The sequence below is a fragment of the Drosophila biarmipes genome, chromosome 3R (genome assembly GCF_025231255.1).
Source record: "Drosophila biarmipes strain raj3 chromosome 3R, RU_DBia_V1.1, whole genome shotgun sequence".
Taxonomy (NCBI): domain Eukaryota; kingdom Metazoa; phylum Arthropoda; class Insecta; order Diptera; family Drosophilidae; genus Drosophila; species Drosophila biarmipes.
Genome location: NC_066616.1, coordinates 17,693,487 through 17,716,176, shown reverse-complemented (window position 1 = coordinate 17,716,176; position 22,690 = coordinate 17,693,487). Strand labels below are relative to the sequence as shown.

The 22,690-nt window shown below is 47.8% G+C and overlaps 2 protein-coding genes across 3 annotated transcripts; both read left to right on the top strand.

The window, feature by feature from the left end:
- The first annotated feature begins 1,126 nt into the window (after window positions 1-1,126).
- Window positions 1,127-21,077, top strand: LOC108031654 (steroid receptor seven-up, isoforms B/C). 2 transcript variants are annotated; one of them, XM_017105289.3, is made up of 5 exons: window positions 1,127-2,252; window positions 9,987-10,136; window positions 13,721-14,272; window positions 20,142-20,299; window positions 20,846-21,077. In XM_017105289.3, exons 1-5 carry the CDS (start codon window positions 1,589-1,591, stop codon window positions 20,960-20,962), a joined length of 1,641 nt encoding a protein of 546 aa, XP_016960778.1. In that variant the 5' UTR covers window positions 1,127-1,588; the 3' UTR covers window positions 20,963-21,077. The 2 variants fall into 2 exon arrangements, with proteins under 2 accessions (XP_016960778.1, XP_016960777.1); XM_017105288.3 differs by lacking the exons at window positions 20,142-20,299; window positions 20,846-21,077 and having other exon boundaries at window positions 1,481-2,252; window positions 13,721-15,724.
- A 33-nt stretch (window positions 21,078-21,110) lies between these two features.
- On the top strand, window positions 21,111-22,690 carry LOC122818198 (anaphase-promoting complex subunit cdh1-like). The gene has a single exon (XM_044092312.2). The coding sequence runs from the start codon at window positions 21,152-21,154 to the stop codon at window positions 21,812-21,814; it is 663 nt and encodes a 220-aa protein (XP_043948247.1). The 5' UTR covers window positions 21,111-21,151; the 3' UTR covers window positions 21,815-22,690.

The window sequence follows — 22,690 nt, the reverse complement described above, 5'->3', positions numbered from 1 at the left end:
AGTCCGCGCACATTGAGCGTTAATAATACGATGGGGTCGGTAGCGTTACATAAATCGGTATCCCAGAGGCCCCTCCAGTAATGCAAATTTATAAGTAATTATTTGGAACTCATAAGCACCCGAGTAAATCCCATTTAACGACATCAAGTTTCAATTAAGCAAGTCTAATGGCTATTATAGAGTTTCTTATGGCGATAACAAGAAGCTATAAAGGTGGGATTAGTTATTCTTGTTTAGTAATTTGAAAAAATGTAATAAAACAAATTATAGTTCCACTTCGAAAACTGGTATAACTATTACTAATATCAACTTGAGACTCTATAAAAATGAATTTATACTAAAAATCCTTTGTAGTGCCCTCTATAACCCGCGCCATTCTACCCATCTATCACCTATCTTGCTAGCCCGCCCGCTCATATCTTCTTCCTTTGACCAGCAGCCAATGGAGAAGAAGCTTTAAAGCAAACAGTTACCCGCGAACGGGCATTATGGCCGCCAAACTCTTCCCCCAGATAAGAAAGCGCACTTTAAGCCCTCGCAAATTGGTGGAAAGCAAAGTAGAACGCACTTTAAGGCGGCCAGCCAACCAGAGAGGAACCCGGCCAAGATAAACGGCGGCCAAAACTCTTTCGGGGTGGAGACTCATTTTAAACAAATTGCCAAAAAGTTCGGAGCCCGAAAAAAGACCGGCGATAAGCAATCTTAACGGTAAAAGTATCTAACAGATGCGCCCAGCGGCGGGCTAATAAGAGCAAACGGGTTCTAGTTGGGCGAGAGCTGGGAGTGGGCTTCGTTGAGTGCAAAGCGCTCAGAGAGAGCGAGGGAGGGAGAGCCAGAGAGAGCAGGAGCAGCGGCGCTGGTGGTGGTGGTGGTGGTGGTGGTTTCCCCCTAGTGGTGGTGGCAAACCAGCCAAACGCGTCGAAGGTCTTGCCCCACCAGCGCGAGCGAGCGAGAGCGGCGATTCCACTCAAGCGCCCGGCATACGGAGTACCGCATGGGAGTGAGGCGTGCCGCAGCACTGCCCGATTGAGCGCAGTATGGGGAGCGGAGAGAGATTTGTGTGATGTGTCGTTAGGTCGAAACGGTCGAGTCGAGTCGGGTCGGGTCGTGTACCTTTTGCCACGAATGTTGTGCCAGTCAGGCTCTAAAAGGCCTTACGAGAACAGCTGAGATTTCGCTGCTCCGCATGACGCAAAGATACTGAAGTTGAAAACTGAAATTATCCAAGTCTTTAAGATACCATATCTCGTGTGTGCGCCGAGCGGGGAAATTCGTAGCAAAGAAAAAAAAGAAAATACAAAATAAAACCCAGTGTTTTGTTAGTGATTTCCGCAGCTGAAATGCTAATGGCATGTGCAGCCTGAAAAATAAATCATAATCTTAAATAACCCAAGAGAAGAGCGAAAGCTGACAAATAGTTTTGGCCGAGAACGAGATACAAGGATAAGAGCGGCAGACTCTGACCCAGGCAAAAGTGTGAACCGTGCCCCGTGCGTACAAAGTGTATTCCAGCAATTATCCCACGTGTTCCGACCCGGCCGCCAAAATTATTACGCACAACTCGCTGAGCGTGTACGGCGGCGGCGTCATGTGCGCCTCCCCGTCCACGGCTCCCGGCTTCTTCAACCCGCGCCCCCAGTCCGGCGCGGAGCTGTCGGCCTTCGACCTCGGCCTGTCCCGCTCGATGGGCCTGGGCGTGGGCGTGCCGCCCCACAGTGCCTGGCACGAGCCGCCGACCTCGCTGGGCGGCCACCTGCACGCGGCCTCGGCGGGCCCGGGCGCCGCCAGCGGCAGCGTGGCCACGGGCGGCGGCGGCACCACCCCCAGCAGCGTGGCCAGCCAGCAGTCGGCGGTGATCAAGCAGGACCTGTCCTGCCCCAGCCTGAATCAGGCCGGCTCCGGCGGCGGCCACCATCCCGGCATCAAGGAGGACCTCTCCAGCCTGCCCAGCGCCAACGGAGGCTCCGCCGGTGGCCACCACTCTAGCGGCGGCTCGGGCTCCGGCTCGGGCGTCAACGCCGGCCACGGCTCCGACATGCTGCCCCTGATCAAGGGCCATGGCCAGGACATGCTGACCAGCATCAAGGGCCAGCCCACCGGCTGCGGCAGCACCACGCCCAGCTCCCAGGCCAACAGCTCCCACTCGCAGAGCAGCAACAGCGGGTCGCAGATCGACAGCAAGCAGAACATCGAGTGCGTCGTCTGCGGCGACAAGAGCTCCGGCAAGCACTACGGACAGTTTACCTGCGAAGGTGAGTACACTGGGAGAAATGGGATCAAGTCGGGGGTACACTCAAGGGGAACCTTTATAAGTGGGTGCTATTTAAGAAGCACTTCTGGGATAGCATTTTTTTAAGTCTAGTCAGGCTCTCATGTTATTCAAATTTGTGTAGAATTTTTTAAAGGAAAACAAGTTTTTATTAAATAGTTAAGGAAAACATTTTTAAAAATTCTAGAAAAGCTTTACCATATAAAAATGGAAAGGAAATTTTAGTTTCGAGCGTGTTAGATAGCGTAACAGCTGAGAAGAAAAGAGATCTTAGTATAGTCGAAGACCGGGTTCAAGTACCGCCACTGCCCCAGGATTTTTTTTCATACTTTGACAGCTACCAAAAATGACACTTAAATATATTCCCTCCCAAATGTCAAATGCCAATGCACAGATTTGGCATCTTCTTGCGCAGCATCACACCACAACAGTTCCGAGTGCTGAGTAGCGGTCTTACCTCCAAGGTGCAATTGGGGGTCAATTGATTTCGTACTCGGACTCGAACTGGGGATGACCAAACAGAAATGGCCAACTCAGCGTAATAGAAAGCGAGCACAAAAGCGTGCCTGCCAGCCGCTGATTTTTGACAGTTTCGGTGAATTATGGCAGTTTGATGAGTTGGCAATAAACCCCCGGCCAGGTGTGGGTGTGTGCTGGAATGGGAGTCGGACTGGGAACTCTTCCCAGGGCCCATGCAAATCTTGGCGGATGCACCTGGAACGGCGACGAACCCCTGTGCCAGCCGAGGCTAGTTAGTTGATCGGGCCCCAAATCGTGTAAAGATGTTTTTACGAGCAAAAAATACATTTATGATCGAAACGATAGTTTTGTTACTGGGCCCCGGCCAGATTTATGTTTGCACAATGGCTCACTGTATTTTTGCGTGTAAGCAAAGTTTAACCGCCAAAGCGGCGATAAAGTATATTACAAACGTTCCCAGAAACGCAGATACATTTGCATCTCTGGTCAGCACTCCGTTACACCAGAAGACCCCGCACGAGAGCACTCGAAAGATACGCATACATAGCGATCCGGGCACGCACTCGCTCTTATCGTCAGATAAAAATTATTATCTAAATAAAATACGGTCCGTGCTTTGTCCTAAGCCAAACAATTGTTGTGCAAACATGCAAATTGTGCGGCGGCCGCTAAATGAAGCGCCCACCTTCTTATTGTCTCGACGGGATGGTTTCTCCAGGGGAGCCTCACCTGGAGTTCCGGAGGCGGGGGGCAAGCGGACGGGCAACTGCATTCAGAGATAGAGGGAGATAGGCTCTGGCATTTAGTGCAGCTTGAAGTTGAACTTGTCATACTCGTATCTCTTCAAATGTTCTGGCACTGGAGCACCGCGACTATGACTGCGCAGGCACAGTGGGCCTGTATCTGCGGCCAGATGCTCCTCAGAGATTCCCAGGTACTTGGCACCGCGACGGCTCCCACTGTTCGTTCGCGGGCGCTGCTATTATTATTAATCACCGAGCATTTTGTACGCATGCGCAACCCACAACAGCAACAATCAGAAGATATGCGGCTCTGTGACCGCCTCGCTGCATTCTGAAGGTGTTTCCCCAATTCCCCCTAGATGGTATGTAGTGCATGGGTACGGGTATCTCGCCGGTGTGTGTTGCCTGTTGGCCTGATGATGTTGCCACGATAGCAATCTATTTTGTTCTATGCAATCGCCAGACGAAGCTGTGGCCGCGGCCTCGAGTTTGGCTTCACTCAAACGCTGGCGAAATAAAACGTAGGAAAAATCATAATAAAGCGCACAGAGCCCATATCATTGCCGGCGTTTTCAGTGCTCTTTTCCTCCTCTTGCTCATTTCGCTGAACCCCAGAACGGTCGGGTCCTTTCAGCTGATTCACTTCGAGGTGCAGATACTTTTTGTGTGGCTCTTAGAAAAGAAAGATACTTCGCGGCAACTCGTTTGGCTTTCGGTTTTGGGCTGTCTGAGCTCCGAACTCGCGTGTGTGTGTGCTCACTTGTCCCTCTGTCTCGAGGTCCCTTCCGTCCTTCAGTCCGTCCGCGAGTCCACATGTCTATCCGCATGTCCAGTTTCCAGGTTTCCAGGAGGGCACACGGCCTGCTCCGGCTATGTGAACCTATGCCAAGAAGACACCCCGCCAGCCATCGTAGCTGCAAGATTAATTGTAGCTTATGCGTGTTGTCTGCGCCCCGATCCCCTTTCCCTTCCGCCGAATAGGCACCCCTGCCCAGGTCCTCCCATTGTGGTGGCAACTTGTTTGATTTCGCGCCCAGCTGTTGGTGAAATTGGGAGGACGAGCGAGCCAAAGTCTTGCACTCATCAGCAAGCTCGGTAGTAACCTTTAGCCGACTCGAAAAGTCACGGTTTAGTGGCGGCTGAAAAATGTGCGCTGATAAAGCTGCCTCGATAATATTAATGATGAGTGCCGGGCTCTAGTGTGGCAAGACCTTTGCCTCCCCCTCCCCAGCATGGCCTATTAATTTGGCTATTTGTCATGGCTATTAGTGGCCAAAAAGCTGAGATTTCTGGTATCTGTTTGCGCTGCTGCACCATCAATCAGCCGAGCTTGCCACATTTTCCAAGAACCCCATTGAATTTCCAATTTTGACAGGAAAACTATCTCAGCACCCATGTCAAGAGTGAATTAGCATAACTTAAGAGCATGCGCGCACATGACAATGCCAAATAAATTTTGCGAAAAATTACCGCCACTACTAAGTAGTTACCTGGCATGCAATTAATTAAAACAAACATCAGCTAAGCAGAGCAGGACCGAATCGAGTGGGAAGCCGTGGTCCGCAGAGGTGGGGTGGCCATAAAGAGCTGTAGGAAACTGCCATCCCAACTAATTGTTAAGCGCCAGCCGAGCCCATTAGCTGCCACAAATAATGTGTGTGAAGTGCAGCCGCCGGCTGCGGATTGTCAACTCCGGGCAGCATAAGTAATCCCGGCTCGAGTTGCTCCATTTGCGGGTACATTTTCCGCGAACGAGCTTACATCAAGCTCATTTAAATAGATTCCCACGTTGGGCAATTAAGGCCCAGAACCCCCAGAAATCCGCAGCTCAGGCTCCCAAATCCCAGGCTTCTTTCAGTTCCGAAAAGTCCGAAATTTTCGATGTTGCTTGGTCAGTATGTGTATCTTGTATCTTTGTATCTTTTCTGCGGAGGGAGAAGCGCATTTCCTCTGCCTTCTTCCTTTGTGCAGAATTGTATTCCACATGTGTGGCTTTTTAATTAACTTCATTATGATGTGGGCAAATAAGTGGGGGGATAACTGGAGATTAAGAAGGGAAAAATTAAGAAAAGATTTCTAAAATATATATAATATTTTTGGAAAAATACCTACTTTTTATAGGGTAACAACCAATAATATCTATATTTATTTCGCATTAATTTGCTTTGTGAATACATTTTCCTTTTCACTTTGCACCTCTGACAATCTGTTGGCTGGCGCTCTTCTGAAATTCTCGTTCGCCGTGGAAATCCATTCCACTTTGAGCATTTAACAAAAGCCAAACATAAATCAATTTGCTGTCTGTGATACGACCTGCCCCTCCCCCTCCCCCGCCGGCCCGCGCAGACCAAAGTAAAGGCAACAAAGTAAATACGAATGCAGAAAATTAACAACGCCCACCGAGCATTGCAATTTATGACGCTGCAGTTTTGGCCACATATATATACATTTTTTTTGGGGGGCAGTGGGCGTGGCAATATCGCCCGCAGCAGCGGATTTCTTATTTATTAATTAGCAAGAGGCGAAATAAATTCGAGGCTTGTATTAAAAATTTGCATTTAGCGGTACGAGAATCACTTTTTACCCCCGGGGGCCCGAGTCAATTTCTTGCCCATAACATATATCAAATAAATCGCCTTTTGATAAACATTTATAACTTCCGTGCGACTTGCAGTCTGCGCTCTCATGATTTACAACTCGGTAGCTCCTGCTGCCCCATACGAGATGCGAAGGGGGAAAATAACTTATGGCCCCGATATTTATTTTGACAAATTTTTATGTTTGCTCTGGCAAATATCCCCGGACATTTATCGGGTTAACGACGCTGTCACAATGTAATCATACTCATAGGCCAGCCTGGGCATTGCCCAACGGTTGTGTCAACAGTAATGAGCCCAGAGCTGAACCCTTCATTAAAGGCAGCCAAGGGAAAATCACCAAAAACAAAAGTTAATTGTACAGATATTGCCGAGACAGCAGAAACAAACAACTGCAACTGCAACTGCGAGCTGCAAACTGCAGGCAGGCAGACATTGTAATCATTAAAAGCTGGCTTGTACTACAAATCGTTGTACTTAGAAGAAATGTTCGAGCCAATAAAGCAGCTAGCTAGCTCCCGTCCCGGAGACCAGTCTGCCGATCCCGAACCCAGTTCCAAGCGCAGCTCTCTCGAAATGAGGCGCAAAAAATTCATCCTGACACGATGCGATTTCGAAAAAGGCCCCCGAAATAAAAGAGAGTCTGGGGCAGGGAAATCGTGAACTACCGACTTGATCCGCTTTATAATGTAACGGTTTAATTAATTATGTTAAGCCCGGCATCTCGAACATTGGGCTTTGGGCCAAAGAGCTTTGTGGTTGCTGTCTGCTGGCTGACTGGCTTTCTGGCTTGCTGGCTTTCTGGCTTCCCTGATTTTCTGTTGCCACTTCATGCGCAATTTTCGTTTTCAACCGAGTTCGGCTAATCGATCAGGCCCAGCGAAATGCTGCCGGCACGTTTTCTGTGCATCTTCGAGGGCCCCGAACAGGGCAACTTGCACTTGCAACCTGGCCAGCTAGAACTCCGGTCTACACTCCTACCTCTGGCCACAAAGGTCTGGGCCTGGCCCAGAAGTACCCGTGGCTTGTACATGACCTGGGCTTAAAGAGCCCGACTGGCCGCATATTTTCGCATAGCATCAGTTAGATCAAAGCCAAATCGCTTATCTAAGGCGGCATTCTCTTTGCGCGATTTTCCCCAGGGCAACGTGACACATGCAAGATGCAAATGAAAAGCCAGTTGAGAGTGCTCTGACTGCGGACCTAGGCAGGGGCTGAAACAATTGCGAAAGTTCTGGGTTCTGGAAGAGCTTCCCAGATTGGCATTTGATTTACAGTTGACCCATATTGGGCCATAAAGTCTGGCGGGCCCCCAGTGGGATATCGAGGCATCCACCTGTTCCGTTCCAGGTTTTTATTTTGTGATTTTTTCTCTCCTCTACCTGGTTTGTTCGCCCGAGGCCCCGTTCATAATCAGTGCATTTTGTAGATACCCCGAGTGCCAGAGCTTCGTGTCTGTCGGCGGGGGCTGTAATTATGTTTCGGTTGTACTCCAGATATTTTGTCTGGACTGGCGCTGCCGTTTGTGCTAATTACTTTGACTAGCTGGCTGCTCCGTGTAAGCTTAACATTTAATTATTGCACCTTAATGATGGCCCTCCCCCGCCGCCCTCTGCGCTGTATGTGCATTAGTAATTAGAAAATGAGCCAAAGTTAAGGCGACTTTGACTTTGCATCGCTCCGTTCCTTGGCTCTGCCAGGCACTCCGAGTTCTCCGTTCCGCTTCCTCTGGGCCAAGCGATCATTGACCGCGGCTGGAAAATGGAAAATGCGAAAAATGGGGAAAAATGGGGAAAAGTGGAGGCCAAGAGCGCGTCCGAGACCGCGGCAATTGATTGGGCCATCTGCCACCCGAGAGAGTGCATGTGCCAAAAGATACAGATACTCTCGCCAGAAGAGACCAACTAATTTAACGCTTTAAATTGCCCAGCCAAGCGGCAAGGGGATCTCGTGCGCTGCAGATAGCTGCCTCTTTCAGGAAGTTCAATTAATAAAACGCTTAGCTTAGCCCAGCTAAGAACTCGGTTCTCGGAACTTGGAGCCCCCCTCTGACATCTAACTCGTAACTGTATTGAACGCTTTATGGCGCGTAGCACACGCGAGGCTGGGCTTCCTCTGCAATTAGGTGAAGCGGTAATTGAAACTACCGCAAAGCCAGAACTTAAGTTGGCCCCAACTCCGACTAAGCCAAAAAGCCAACCGTTTAAGCCGAAGCCGCAAAAGCGGCCAGGACTCTAGGGCTTCGCGCGCACTTCCCACACTCGTATCTCAGCGCTAGAGCGATCCACCCTTTTTCGGTTATTGATATAACACGATATCCACTCCGCCCCGTCGCAGATTTTGTTTACGGTATCCGTATCTGCACTCCCCATGCACTCGTACTCTTGCTCGTACTCGTACTCGTACTCGTATCTTCATCAATAACGACGCGCATCTTTCGCATCGCGCAGTCCAGCGGGGATCGTTCCGCCCGCTCCGGAGTTAAGATACCCAGATACTCGGGATGGAGCCGCAGCTCCAGATAGAGTTGCGATAGGCGCATATGGGCAGTTTGCCTCTGTTGCAAGTTCTTTTATTTACCTCTGCTTTTCTGGCTTGCTGGCTTTCTGGCCAACTGGATGGCCAACTCGACGGATGAAAGCCGGGAGAGCGGGGGGCCAAAAGGCAACGGTACGTTTTGGCAGAAATCGTGACTTGGTACAATATCGTTATTCGTAGATCATATGGTGTAAAAGCCGGCAGTGTGTGAGTGGGTATTTCTAGATGTGTTCGTAGTTGTCTCTCGGGTTGGTCTCTGCCAACGAGTTGAGAGTGAGGAATAGCAAATGCCCTTTGGTACAGGAAATAAAACCAGACCTTAGGATTGCTCAATCACCGATGTCTTATCAATATTATATCAGATAGTATGTGCTATACCAAAACTTAACTAAAAACCCTCAGGCTTATTGAATTTACCCCAATCTATTATAGTCCCTATTGCTTTTAGTGCATTAAGCCAGCGACTTGCAATCAATTTCAATTTGCGGGCCACGTTTTGTTTCCATTTCGGTGGGACGCTGAAGCCACACGATCGCATTGGCAAAAAGCATTGAAAGATCTTTTATAGCCTGTGATCGCATGCTATATAGAGTCGGGGGTGGGGTTGGCATGGCCCAGCATAGGATGGGATAGGATCGAGTCTGCATAAACGCTCAGCGCTTACATATTTTGTTTGATGATGATTTTACAGCTTAAAACGAATTTTATGAGCATATGCCATTGTTTTGAGTTATTGTGAGAAATCTTTTGGGTCTGCCTCGAAAAAGGGGAACAGACAATGCCTCCTCCCTAGGTACATTTACCAGCAGAGCCCCCACCATGCGAGTCTCTTTATGCGGAAAACGCTGATGCAGAGCCAAGTGATACACATGTTTAGATACGCGTCGGCGACATTAACTTGCCGTGTCGCTGGCTTGTCCTACAACAACACCCAACTGTGGCCCAAAGCACTTAGCCAAAGGCTGAAGTTGTGGCCAAAACCGAAGCCCAACGAGCCCTGGCTGATCTGGCCGTCTGGCTTAACAGTAAATCGTGGCATTCGAGCCGAACTTGAACTTGCTGCCAGTTTTCTACTTTTATTTTCCCCCTCTTTTTTTTGGCAGGGATGGCTTGGCAGCCAAGATACACTTTGTTAATTGAAAGCCATTAAAGGTAATTTTATGGGAGGCGTTAAGCCATGAAACGTGTAACATGACCATTGACATGGGCATCGGGAAAAGGCGACTTGGCTGCGGTCTGGTGGCGCGGAGTTTGTCGGGGAACTGCTAGTACAAGTGCTAACAGTGCTGGGGTGCCAGGGAATTTGTAGAGCTCTTTTTTCAAATATCTAATCCCCGATTCCATTTCTCCTCTTTGCAGGCTGCAAATCCTTCTTCAAGCGCTCGGTGCGACGCAATCTCACCTACTCATGCCGCGGCAGCAGAAACTGCCCCATAGATCAGCATCATCGCAACCAATGTCAATATTGCCGATTGAAGAAGTGCCTCAAGATGGGCATGCGACGCGAAGGTAAGACACTCATGATTCTATACTAGAGCCTTTTTGAAACAGAAAAACAAGTGTGTTATTCGGAGCACAGAAGAAACTCAGGCGAACGGTGCTGCTGATGTGTGCTGTGTGGGTCAATTAAAAGTCAAACCCAGAGGCAAACAGAATAAATTAAATCAACGGCAGAAGAACGGAAGTAGAGCATCGCGATGACTAAATGTCACATGCTGGGAATTTCGAACAGCGTCGAGCAATTGGGTTCGGTTCGGTGCGGATCAGTTGAGTTATTTGGGTGCCAGGAACTATGTATGCCAGATCAGGCCCAGCGTTGGCACCCATGCTCGCCTTCTTCAAATGCACATTTCACGTGCAGTATAGTTAGCCAGAGGCAATTAGGCCCCCCGAGTGACCCCCAAGATCAGATGCAAACTTGTCCAATCGCCAGTGCTTCATAATTACAATGAAGCCGCGGCGCATACACTGAGCGAAACGCCGTGCGATTGATCAGCTAATCAAATGCAGCCCAATGTGTGTAGCTAATTTGTAAGCACGGCCAAGCCAAATATTTGGCATACTTGGGTGAGACCCGTTTTCCTGCCATGATTGACTGATTGACTGGGTGGCTGAGTGACTGGGAGACCAACTGACAGATTGTCGGCCCGCCAATGGCCAGTTACACTTGTCAGCATTAACAATTAGCGTCTGTCGCAGGGAGTCGCAGATACAAAGATAGAGACTGACTGCAGTTAGCGGACGCTAAGCTGTTATTATTTGCACTAATATTGACAGGTTTTTCGCAAAATGCTAATAGCCAGCAGCAATAGTTGAGGCAACAAAAACAAAAACAAAAGGCAACGGCAACGGCTACAGATGTCTGTACGGCGAACAGTGTACACATCGATTTGGGTTAAGAACGAAAACGTTAATTTATGGCGACTATGGGCAATTAAAATGCAGCTACAGCCTCCTCTCAATGCACTTGTAATTAAATGAATATAAACATTTATTTAGTCGCCGACGGATTGTGAAAAAAGCATTTCAAATTTACCTAAGTCGAGACAAGTTTTTGGCTAATGACACAGTCGGAGCCCCGGCGTACGCGAACTACCTGTTGAGCCCATTAAGTCTGATATTTCCTCACCCTGTACTTGCCCCAGAACTCGTTAAACGCAAAAGAGTTCAACACCTTTTGCCACATTCTGGAGTTGGGTTTTTTTTTTTTGTAATTTTTTAATATTATTATTTGAGTTGAGTCACATTTCTTTAGTGACAAGTTCTGCGTAAAACTAGTCCCTCGCTATCAGAGCCGAGAAATCGTGAGAAAATCACAATTCTGCAAGGCGGTTTCCTTCGGTTTTACCCTCTTTATGGTACTTAGCTGCGAAGCGGGACAAAGGTTGTGCCGGGAACGACCCTGGGTCAAGAAATTGTACGGGTTTGGCGCACAAAAAGCCTCACAAAACCTGAAAAAACAACATGAAATCAGTGCTCCGGGTCGCTCTAATTAAATTGCAGTGTCAATTGGTCAAGGGAAGTGGACTGGCATGGGATGGGATGGGCGGCTCAGGAACTGGTAGCTAAAGTTCTGCTTTTCCTGCGCAATAACTAGTTTTTTAGGGGTGGCAAAATTATGTAAAATACTTCGGAATTTACTATAAATTTTTAAAGGGATTTCGAGGAGAACCGGTTGGTTGTTCGACCTCTTGCTCGTGAACTTTGACCAGCGAAATTCCACTGCTTGCAATCAACACCTGCATTCGCTCGCTTTCGGGGCTTGGTCGAACGCATTTCTGGGCAGACAATGGCCGGGGTTAGTTCGAGATACTTGGCTGGTTAGGAAAGTGGGTCAGCAAAGGTTTCTCCACCAACACCTCCGCGGCCAGATGGAAACTCCACACCTTCTCGGCCAGACAAGCACACATCCTATCCCGGGATAGGCACACCTAGAGCTCAGAGTCGCAATCTGGCCAACGCAATCGGAGCCTTGGGCCTCTAAAACAAAGTAATGGCAAAAATGCACAAGGCATTACTATTATTATTATTGATCGAAGCTCGATGGTGGTGCAGCTGGAAGTGGAACTGGAACTGGATTCGGATGCCAAGATCTCTACCTGGTTGGAACAGGCTGAAGGAAAAAACGTAACGTCTCTCGGATTCTCGGAGCAGGCGAAAGCGAAAGTCCGCACAATGGACGTGTCCCGAAAATCCCTTCTGTCCCGGGCTCCGAAGGTGTTTGTTTATTGCCTTTGCCGGAGCAATTAAGCCGGGGGTTGCACCACCCGAACCAGTTGACCACTGTCCAGCTGGGAGGATGTCCAGGAGCGAGCGGGACGGGGACACCTATTTACACAATACATTTGCGTAATTATAATATCCGCTATAGGGTGGGACATAGGATAGAGGATACCGCCGTAGGACCTCTGTGCGCCGAATGCACTTGGTGATCTATGTCGGCAAACCGGTTCGCTGGACAGTGTCCAGCGCCTTATTTATGCGCCTGGGAAAATATTGCCTGACCGCAAGAACGGCGAAGAAGCTAAAAGCTGCTGGCCGCAAAACCCAAACGGAGAATCTGCCTAAGCCTGTGGTTTTCATTCTCTTGCCTCGAGATCAGGCTGAGATTACAGCAGCCAAGAAAGCAACATGAAGGGCTTGCAGTTCGGAATGGGTTTATGTTTTTTTTCCTTTATTCAAGATTATGCTGGCCCCGACTTGCCCTTTCGGCTGATTGCTTAATGAATGAATCTCCGCCAGCACGTGCTCAAGTTTTAAGTTCCCGCTCACATGTCACATGTAGCTGCCAACACTCGGGAGCGTGTCGAAGTGGCCTCGACTTAACTTGCAGCAGATATTAAGTGTCCATAGCCACGGATACCGCCGCAGTCATGTCCCTGTCCGAATCCGCACGTCAATGTCTGGCGAAATGTCGTTTCCGGCCAGAGTTCAAGAGGCCTTTCACTTTCCATTTAGCCGCTCGGTTGTTAAGCATTTACATTGTTAATTATAATGTTTATATATAGCCCCACTGGTTGCGCAAAGTAAAACCTGTCCATTATTTTCTTTTCGTACTTGCCTAAAATCTGCTGAGACTCTCCCCACATCTGCTGTATCTGCGAGATACACTATTTGTGTGTGTGTGTGTATCCGAAGGATGCGTTGAAAGTATTTAGTTGAAATTTGCATATCTAAGCAGTCGAGACAACACAGCAAAAGGGGTTGAAAGGCTTTATGGGGTGGCCGGAAAGTATCTTATGACGATGTCTTGGCCCGCAACAAAGGGCGGTTATTCTGCCCGGAGATCGAGGTGGCCAGATACTCAGATACTTTCAGATATATCCAGATAGCGGGCATTGTGAGCTGTGGCAGCTTTGCCAACAGCGCTGAATGCCCCGCATTGTGAGGAGTGTGATGTGGCGGTCAAAATAGGACCAACAAAAGCGGGAATCCTTTGAGCAGGGTGTCTGTACCTCTTTTCGGAGGATGGGTTTCGTACTATACTTTAAAATAAGTTCCTTTGCTTTCCGAAACATCCATTATTTGTTTTACAGTAATCCCCAGTGCTATGCAACCGATCTAATCCCAATACCCTTCTCTTCTCCTTCCAGCTGTCCAGCGTGGCCGCGTTCCACCCACTCAGCCCGGCCTGGCCGGCATGCATGGCCAGTACCAGATCGCCAACGGGGATCCCATGGGCATCGCCGGCTTCAACGGGCACTCGTACCTCAGTTCCTACATCTCGCTGCTGCTGCGGGCGGAACCGTATCCCACCTCGCGATATGGCCAGTGCATGCAGCCCAACAACATCATGGGCATCGACAACATCTGCGAGCTGGCCGCTCGACTGCTCTTCTCGGCGGTCGAGTGGGCCAAGAACATACCCTTCTTCCCGGAACTCCAGGTGACCGACCAGGTGGCCCTGCTCCGGCTCGTCTGGTCGGAGCTGTTCGTCCTGAACGCCAGCCAGTGCTCCATGCCGCTCCACGTGGCCCCTCTGCTGGCCGCCGCCGGACTGCACGCCTCCCCGATGGCCGCCGACCGGGTGGTGGCCTTCATGGACCACATCCGCATCTTCCAGGAGCAGGTGGAGAAGCTGAAGGCGCTGCATGTCGACTCCGCGGAGTACTCCTGCCTCAAGGCCATCGTGCTGTTCACCACCGGTAAGTTGCTGGACATCCTGTACAAGGATGTGCCGGCGCTGCTCACCAAGGTCTCGGCCCTGCTCGGCAAGGGCTCCATGGCGTCCAATGACGATGTCTTGGCCGTGGTGCGTGAGCATCTGGACGAACTGAACCGCCTGGAGCTGGAGTCTCAGGCGCCGCAGCAGGCTCCGCTCCACCTGGCCGCCTTCATGAAGAGCGTTGCCGGCGTCGAGGCTGCAGTGCAGCAGGTGGAGCAGGCTCAGGCTCCCACCTCCTCTGCCTCCGCCTCCGCTTCCGCCTCTGCTCCTCTGGTTCCCTCCGCCGGCAGTGCCTTCAGCAGCTGCCAGGCCAAGTCCGGTGGCTCGGAGATGGATCTGCTGGCCAGTTTGTATGCCCAGGCCCAGGCCACGCCCCCTAGCAGCGGCGGCGGCGGCGACGCCTCTGGGCACAACAACAGCAGCGGGCTGGGCGCCTCGCTTCCTACTCAATCGCAAAGCGGTTCGTCCTCCCGCAACCTAACCGCCTCGCCGCTGAGTACTTCGCTGGCAACCGCTCCCGCTTCCGGTTCCGCTCCTGCTCCCGCTCCCGCTCCCGTTCCCACCTCTTCGGCAAGCCACCCTACGGTGACCTCCAGCTCCAGCTCCACCGCCACCTCCACCTCCTCCTCCCTGAGTGGTGGAGCCTATCAGACGCCCTCGGCTGCGGCGGCGGCGGCAGCCATGTTCCACTACCAAACGCCGCCGCGCGCCGCCTTCGGCTCGGCCTTCGATATGTTCCACCACAGCACCCCCTTCGGAGTGGGGGTGGGCCACGCCCATGCCCATGCCCACGCCCTCGCCCACTCGAGTGGGAGTGGCAGCGCGTCCTTCGGCAGTCCCAGCTACAGGTATTCTCCGTATAGCCTGGCCGGTAGTAGATGGCAGTTGTAGGATCTCACAGAAGTCGAACCCCCGTACTGTAAATTTACTTGTATAGCGTACTCCATAGTGCTAGGAAAACCACCCCTAAAAAGCCTCTGTATGTATTGTACTTACTTTAGTGCCTAGAAACTAGCTCTACCTATTTATTGCCTTACACTAAGTATAATTTATTCTAGCCGTAATTTCACATAGACTAGCCTAGTGAACTTTGCCAAAAAATTTGATAAAACAAAGAATCGATGAGGGAGGAGTCAAAAAAGAAACTTAAGAATATATATAAAGCTGTTGCTGTTAAACAAAAATCTAATCCTGGCCTGTGTTTTTACTCGTTATTGCTTACTAATGCTTTACACCGCTTGTTGACTAATTTTTAGTTTATTATTTATTTGTTTATTTTGGCTTACTAACTCATACCATACTAACCTGAACTAACCCTGCCTCTTAGCCAAGAGCTACTAGATGGTTAAACTTTGCAGATTGCATTTGTTTCCAAGTGAGATCCTACTAGCATTTGTTTGAAACAAATTAAAGCTATTTGATTATATTGGATCTGTTGTTGATCAAAAGAAATAAGTATACAAGTCTTTGAAATTATATAAACTTGATATTGTGTAGTATATTTCTTTGAAAATATTTAACATTTTGTATAGCACAATGATCAATTTGTTTTCATTTCTTAGAGAAAATGAAAATAGTGTAATCATTGTTATTAATCATTGAAAAGTAAGATTTGTAAGCTATGATGGAATAGTTTCATTTCAATAAGCTTAAATGAAATGAAATCCACTTCATCATTCTGCTATATTCCATATTAACATCTAAAAATTAAAAGGTTGTAGAAACTGCTTGACCCAGAAGGTCTGAGCTTTGGGTCAAGTGGTTTCAAATCATTTCACACAAATAGAACTTTTGAATTGCAACTAAACTGGAAAACAGACTGCAATCGATTGCCTTAGATTCTTAAAATGATGAACCCGTTCTGATTAAGTAATTAAGGCGCACTTCTAACACAAGGTATTGGAATCCATTTATTTTTTTAGCTCATGGGAAAGCTTTTAATTTTGTTGAATTCGTTCCTTTATAATTTCAGCAAATTTAACAGTTTTCCGTTTCACGAAACCTCCATTTATTTAACACTAATCTTTTCACCTTTTTATTTCATTTCTTAACAAAAGCTATTCACACAAAAACAAACAAAATTTAATCTCATCCGCACGTGGCAACAAAACCCTGGACTTTGGGATCACACAAAAACACACTGAAACACATGCACACGTATAAATAACACCAGCCTGTATGCGAATATTTAAATATTTTTAAAGCCTTATACCATATACACACTTATTTTTAGACAATTAGGTTCCACGCGAAATAAATCACTGATGTTTTGTATGCAAATAGAGTGAACCGAGGTTTTCTTTGACTCTAGCCTAAGCTAAGTTCGCCATTAAGTGTAAGTTAGCGATGATAAGTTTGGCTAGGGTGGGGGTTATGTAGGGGTTAGGGTAGAGGAAAGCTGAATTTTTGATTTAGTGCCCCCCCTTTTCTCGTGTCGTGTCAACCAGCTGTCCAAATTCACGTCGCAATTGTTTTTCCACCGACCTGAACTGAGCCCGGCCCAGAGATATCCCAACCCCACTCCTCTCTTTGTGGCGACGTTTATTGACGTCGAGATACCACATTATGAACATTAATACAACACTCGTTTATGTCGCTTACTTACAAGCCCGACTCCGGCGGACCAGTGGACCAAGTCCAGGCCCCGCTTAAACTTGCAAAGAAAATAATTTTACCATTTCCAAAACGCCGTGTGTGTCGCTTGGCCTGGTTGCACTGGGGAAAAAGAGTTTGATTTGATATATTTTTGAAGTTCAATTAGTATTTTGAAGCACCAAGAGCTTTGTTTGACCTTGTTATATAAAATAGTTGGCTGTAAATTGTGTGATTTAAAATAATTTGTTTCACTCATTTATAAAGTTATTGTACAAATATTTTGTACAATAATAATTTTCACTTGCCATCTTATATATTCTCAGGATCTATTCAAAAAAGGTAGCTTTAGTTAGCTAGTTAATTCCAATTGCAAGATATTAGGGACATCAATGCTTTAGGTTTACCCGGTTTCTCCCCGTGTAGGCCAAGATCGGCTTAGCCCCACTCTGAGGGGGCGTGTGTGGCGCGGAGTTCGTGGTCTCGCTGGCTGAGACCCTGGCCCGACTGGCAAGCTGCAATTGCATTTGAATTGGCTGCATGAGTCCATAAACTGCAGCCGATCAATCGCTGAGCATTCGCCGTCCTCCGATCCCCAAGCCGCAATCCACAAATACCCATGGTCTGCAGCTCCGAAGATTGTGGGAGACGAGACACGATCGCGGTAGTAAAATACCGGGTATAGACTTACTAGATCTTCTGCGGCGCATTGACGACATGTCTGCTCCTCTGGCTGGCAGTGCCCGGTGCCCAGAGCCCATGCTGCCTGGCTGAGAGCTGCCCCGCCGCGGTGCATCTTCGCCCCTCTGATTGCTGTCGTTTGCTGCAGTTGTTAGGAGTTGTAGCTTTCATGTCTTGGCCACACTTTTTGACCAACATTCTGTGTGTGTTTTTCGCTTGGCTCGGAGCGCAGTCTCAAATCGTTTTGTGGCGCTCATTGATCGCCTGCGCTACTTTTCCCCTGAAAATTGCCAGGCGACGTGCCTCGAGGCCTGGGACTTGGGACTTGAGACCTGAGACCTGAGACCTGAGACTCTGGCAATTAACAGTAACTTTTGGGCCGGGGCAGACGTCGTTGATTAGAATCATTAAGGGCGCGTTTCGATATTAGGTCTAGCTCCGTCTGCCGTCCTTTATGGGCTAAAGCCAGGAGAGAGAGCGCCTGTGTTTGCCCAAGATTCAGATGCAGTCGATAGAGCGGAACTCCTTGGTCGGCACAGTTGACCCCACACGACCCCATCCGATCCTTATTAAAACTAAATAAAGTTATAACTGTTTCTGGCGGTCGCCGCACGAACTTGGCGGCCAGAACTGGAGCCATAAAGAACACAAATCTAATAAAATATAATGCAGCAATTCATAATTTTGTTAAACAGTTTTGTGGCCCCCGACTCCTGCCCCTGCTCTACTCCTTTTTCGATATGTCTGCTCGGCCGGTTGGGCAACCAGCAACTACTTTACGGTCATTATGCATTTAAAACACGCGGTCACGATCTCTCCCTCGCTGAGTTAGTAACTGCGACGACCCGAAAACTGAAAACTTTAAAATCCAAAAAAAAAAAACACCGAAAACCAAATACAAATCGAAGCCAGGCTCGTCGTAGGGTACTGCATAACTACAAGCCGAAAACAGTTAACAAAGCCAAAAATCAAAGCCCAGAGACGAGGCTAACCCCTCGAGAAAGCTCCCAACTCCGGCCAGTGCATTTCTCCAGCCCGACCTGGAAGCGGAATGTCTTTCACTTTGAGCTTGGCATGCAACTCCTCCAACCCAGCTCCTCCTCGTCATCGCGGCTGCATTTCAATGAAGCCAAAATGTTGTGCCCGGCCTGGCACAGTTTCTTCCTCGTCGGAGCTTATGATTTCCCATTGCCCACTCGGATCTCCCAGATCGTCCGAGCTAATGGAAAGTCAATTGACAATTATGGCCATGGCCAATGAAGTGATTCGCTGAGCCTGCGCCGGACTGACCATGTCTAATTTGTATCGGCGCAGCTTCACGATTATTACCATTACCTCTGGCTCGTTGCGGGCCGTTGTTTATGAAACCGAATGGTTAATAATGGCTAATTGAATTTCTGCTGCCTCTGGCGACAAATCATTTAGCCTGATTTACGCGCAATTGCCCACGAAATTTATATGATAACTGAGGGGCTCAACGTTTATCCAATCGTCAAACAGATCTTGGCCGGGCAACAAGCCATGGTTTTGGCTTTCAGCTGACACTCGTCTTTTATGGCCAGCTCGGGTTTAAAGTTGCGTGCTGGCCCACAGATTCGCAGAGCCATTAACGACATGCATTTGCGGAGCCAGTCGGATATTTGAGCTGCGATCATGATGATATCGGTGGGCAAATGGCAAATGGTCCAATCATTAGCTCGGCTGCGAAATCATACATCAGCTGCAGGTCGCCTTGCGCAACAGAGTCCTATATCTTGTGTGTGTGCAGTGACTAATTAAGCAAACAAAATTTCATATGCAATTTCGAAACGCCATTCTCAACGGCCACAGGCCTTTAAAATGCTTTGAAGCTATGCAAATTTACAAGTGCTGATGGCTAATTTGAATTTCAAACAGTCGGACACAAAAACTATATATACACAAATATATATATATATATATGAGTATAAAAAATAGAAGAACCGCTGGCCGTTTTGTTGATGTTTTAACAGCGGCAATTGATAAGCAAACTTTTGGTGCCTGGCAATTAACACTCGACGGCACACGCTGCGTATGCGCAATCTACGTAGCATTGCTGTAATTGTAATTAAATGCCACGGCTAGATGGCCCAGTGCCGTATCTTTTGGTTTTCGCGGGGCCAGGGCGTTGGCTTGCCGCTTAATTTTCCCCAATTTAATTAACCCAAGTGTTGTAGCCGCTGTTGTTCGCTTGTTTAGTGGCTCGCTTCTCAGTAGAGCGACTTCAATTGAACATAAATCAAATAGACATGACGTAATCTTGCAGTTTCGTCATCGATCCGCTGGCTAGTTGTTGTTGTCGTTGCCGTTGTTGTCTTGTGTTCAGTGTGCTTGGACTCAAACTCGACACAAAACCCAATTGAACTGAGCCGCTGTGGGCGTGGCAGCGGCTCATGTTCGGTTATTGGTTTGACGTGACAGGCTCTCGAGAGTTGGAAGTTTTCTGCCGGCGCCAGGTGAACTGCCCCCCGAAAAGAGTATCGTCCATGTACTGCATTTGCATCCATAACTGTGAGTCTGCCGGGAACTGATTTTCCTTTTGTCTGCCCATCTTCCAGATGCCTGCGGCCTGTCCGATGTGACGCACATTGAATCCCTGCAAGAGAAGTCGCAGTGCGCCCTCGAGGAGTACTGCCGGACGCAGTATCCCAACCAGCCCACGAGATTCGGCAAGCTGCTGCTCAGGCTGCCATCGCTGCGAACTGTCTCCTCACAAGTAAGTTTATCTCAGGGATAATTGTGGGAAAATGGGATTGAACATAAGATGACCAGAAGTTAGGAGGTCACATTGTTAAGGGTAATCAAATTGCTCAAAAAATAATAGAACTTTAAAAACTTTCCAGTTTTAAATCCATATAGATTCTATAAATACTTTGTTCAGAATATAATAAAATATATTTTATTTAATGTTGGATTTTTACTTTTACTTGTTGAAAACCCGCCCACAAAATGTATATTTTTTAACAAAACATCTACTATTTGTTTAAATTAAAGAAAAACAAACAAAGAATTATAGTATTATTTATAATTTGTGACTATTATTTTGGTCTCCAAATATCATACCTACATTGATTATCACATAAGAGTAAAGAAATAAAAACTTAACTTAAAAGTAATTTTGTTTTAGAAATATTTTGTTAATGTATACAAGTTTGATAATTTTTTTAGTTTATTATCCTTAATTGAGGTAAACACCCCAAACTTTAAATGCATCCCCTAATTTAAATGGTTTTTCCTTTCTTCCTTATTTATTCCCTACCAGGTCATTGAGCAATTGTTTTTTGTGCGTCTAGTCGGAAAAACGCCAATTGAAACGCTGATACGCGACATGCTGCTGAGCGGCAACAGTTTCTCCTGGCCCTATCTGCCTTCGATGTGACACACGATGTGGCGCCAATTGACAACAACTTGATCATCGGCCGCAGCTGTGGCGGCTGCAACGCTCAACATCAATCCCGGCGGGGGAGTAGGCGGCGGGGGCGGGGCGGGCGGAGTTGGCGGTGTCTCCGGCTGTGGCAGCCACAACGTGGTTGCTGCCAGTCATGACCAGCTCGCCAATGTTGCTGTCATGCAGCCAACATACGGCGGTGGCAGCAGCGGTAGCATCGGCGGTTGCCACAACGGTAACAACGGCAGTGGCAGCAGCAGCGGCGGTGGCGGCGGTGGCGGCGGCGGCGGCAACATTTGCAATCAGCAGATCAACAACTACAGCAATAACAACGGTGGCAATCATATGAGTGCAGCCAGTTTCTTCGGCGGGAGCAACAGCAGCAGCAACATCACCAACAACACCAGCAATAGCAACAGCAATACCGATTATATGGCCACGCCGACTACCGCTTATGCGACACCAGCGACAGCAGCAACATCCACAGTGAACACCACGACGATGCTGTCTAATTACTGCGATGCCGCGACCATGATGATGGCCGCCGCCGCAGTCAATGCAAATCAATGCCTGCAGCAACACCACCAGCGCATGTTGCTGGCGGGCAGCAGCAGCAGCAACAGCAATAGCAATAGCAACAGCAATGGCACAGCAGCAATGCCCTCCTCGTCCTCGGCTGGCTCACTGTCATCTGCCTCGTCGACGCCAACAGCAACTGCAACAGCAACAGCAACCGCAACTGCAACAGCCCCGCAGCAACATCAGCAGCAGCAGCAACAGCAACAATCGCCGCCAAATTTAATCGATATCAGCGAAGTTCCTCTCATTGTGGATGTCAAGTAGTGTAATTATTTATGCATCTAGAAATGGGGCAATAAACCAACCTTGTAGATACCCGCCCCCGCCCCAAACAAAAAAAAAACTAAAACCCAAAAAAAATATGTTCAATGAAAAAATGTAAAAAAAAGAGGGAGAGCCGCGTAGCTTAATTGAATCATTTTCCACTTCTAGCTTTCTGTTGTAACTCTGTACATAATTCCCAGAAAAATCCAAATTTTTCTCTCGGCCGCCCCAGCTGTGTGCAACAAATCTCAGCTGACATATCCCAGAGAACTTCAAAAGTTAAACCCAAAAAAAATATATATAGATGTGTATAATATTTAAAAGGCACTGAGTTCTACTTAATTTTTAAACCACGAAAATGAACGAAAATTGAGAAAGAAGAGAGACAACTCCTTAACCCTTGCAAAAGACAAAACATAAAGATAGTTAAAATATTTATATATGTAATGTAGCATACGTATATATACATATATGAATATTTATATAAGTGAAACTCTACTCCCAGTGGTTTGCAGAAATATACCAAAAATTTTAAGCTATGTTTACTTGATGTGTGGCAATTTTTTATGTGTGCTTTAGCAATTTTATGTTTACTTTAAGTAAAACTTAAAATTAAATTCGATTCTCAACTAGTTTTCCTCCCTGGGGTGCATCTCAAAGATGCCCCTGGGCGAAGAGCCCACTTTGTTGGAATATGAATGCAAAATTTAGCGAATTTTTTATTTAGTAACCATTACGAGTAAAAACACAAAATGTTCAGTGCAAGTTTCAGTTCTTAAACGATTTTTTCGTAAGCTTAAGCATTATCTTATTTATGTGTATAGAGTATGAAAGTTTTCTATATTTTGTAATAATAAAATTTGCGTTTATAATGAA

Coding starts and splice junctions, on each gene's coding strand:
- LOC108031654 (XM_017105288.3), top strand. CDS start 1,589: ATGTGCGCCTCCCCGTCCACGGCTCCCGGCTTCTTCAACCCGCGCCCC. Junction 2,253..9,986: donor CGGACAGTTTACCTGCGAAG/GTGAGTACACTG, acceptor TCCTCTTTGCAG/GCTGCAAATCCTTCTTCAAG. Junction 10,137..13,720: donor GATGGGCATGCGACGCGAAG/GTAAGACACTCA, acceptor TTCTCCTTCCAG/CTGTCCAGCGTGGCCGCGTT.
- LOC122818198 (XM_044092312.2), top strand. CDS start 21,152: ATGCAGCCAACATACGGCGGTGGCAGCAGCGGTAGCATCGGCGGTTGC.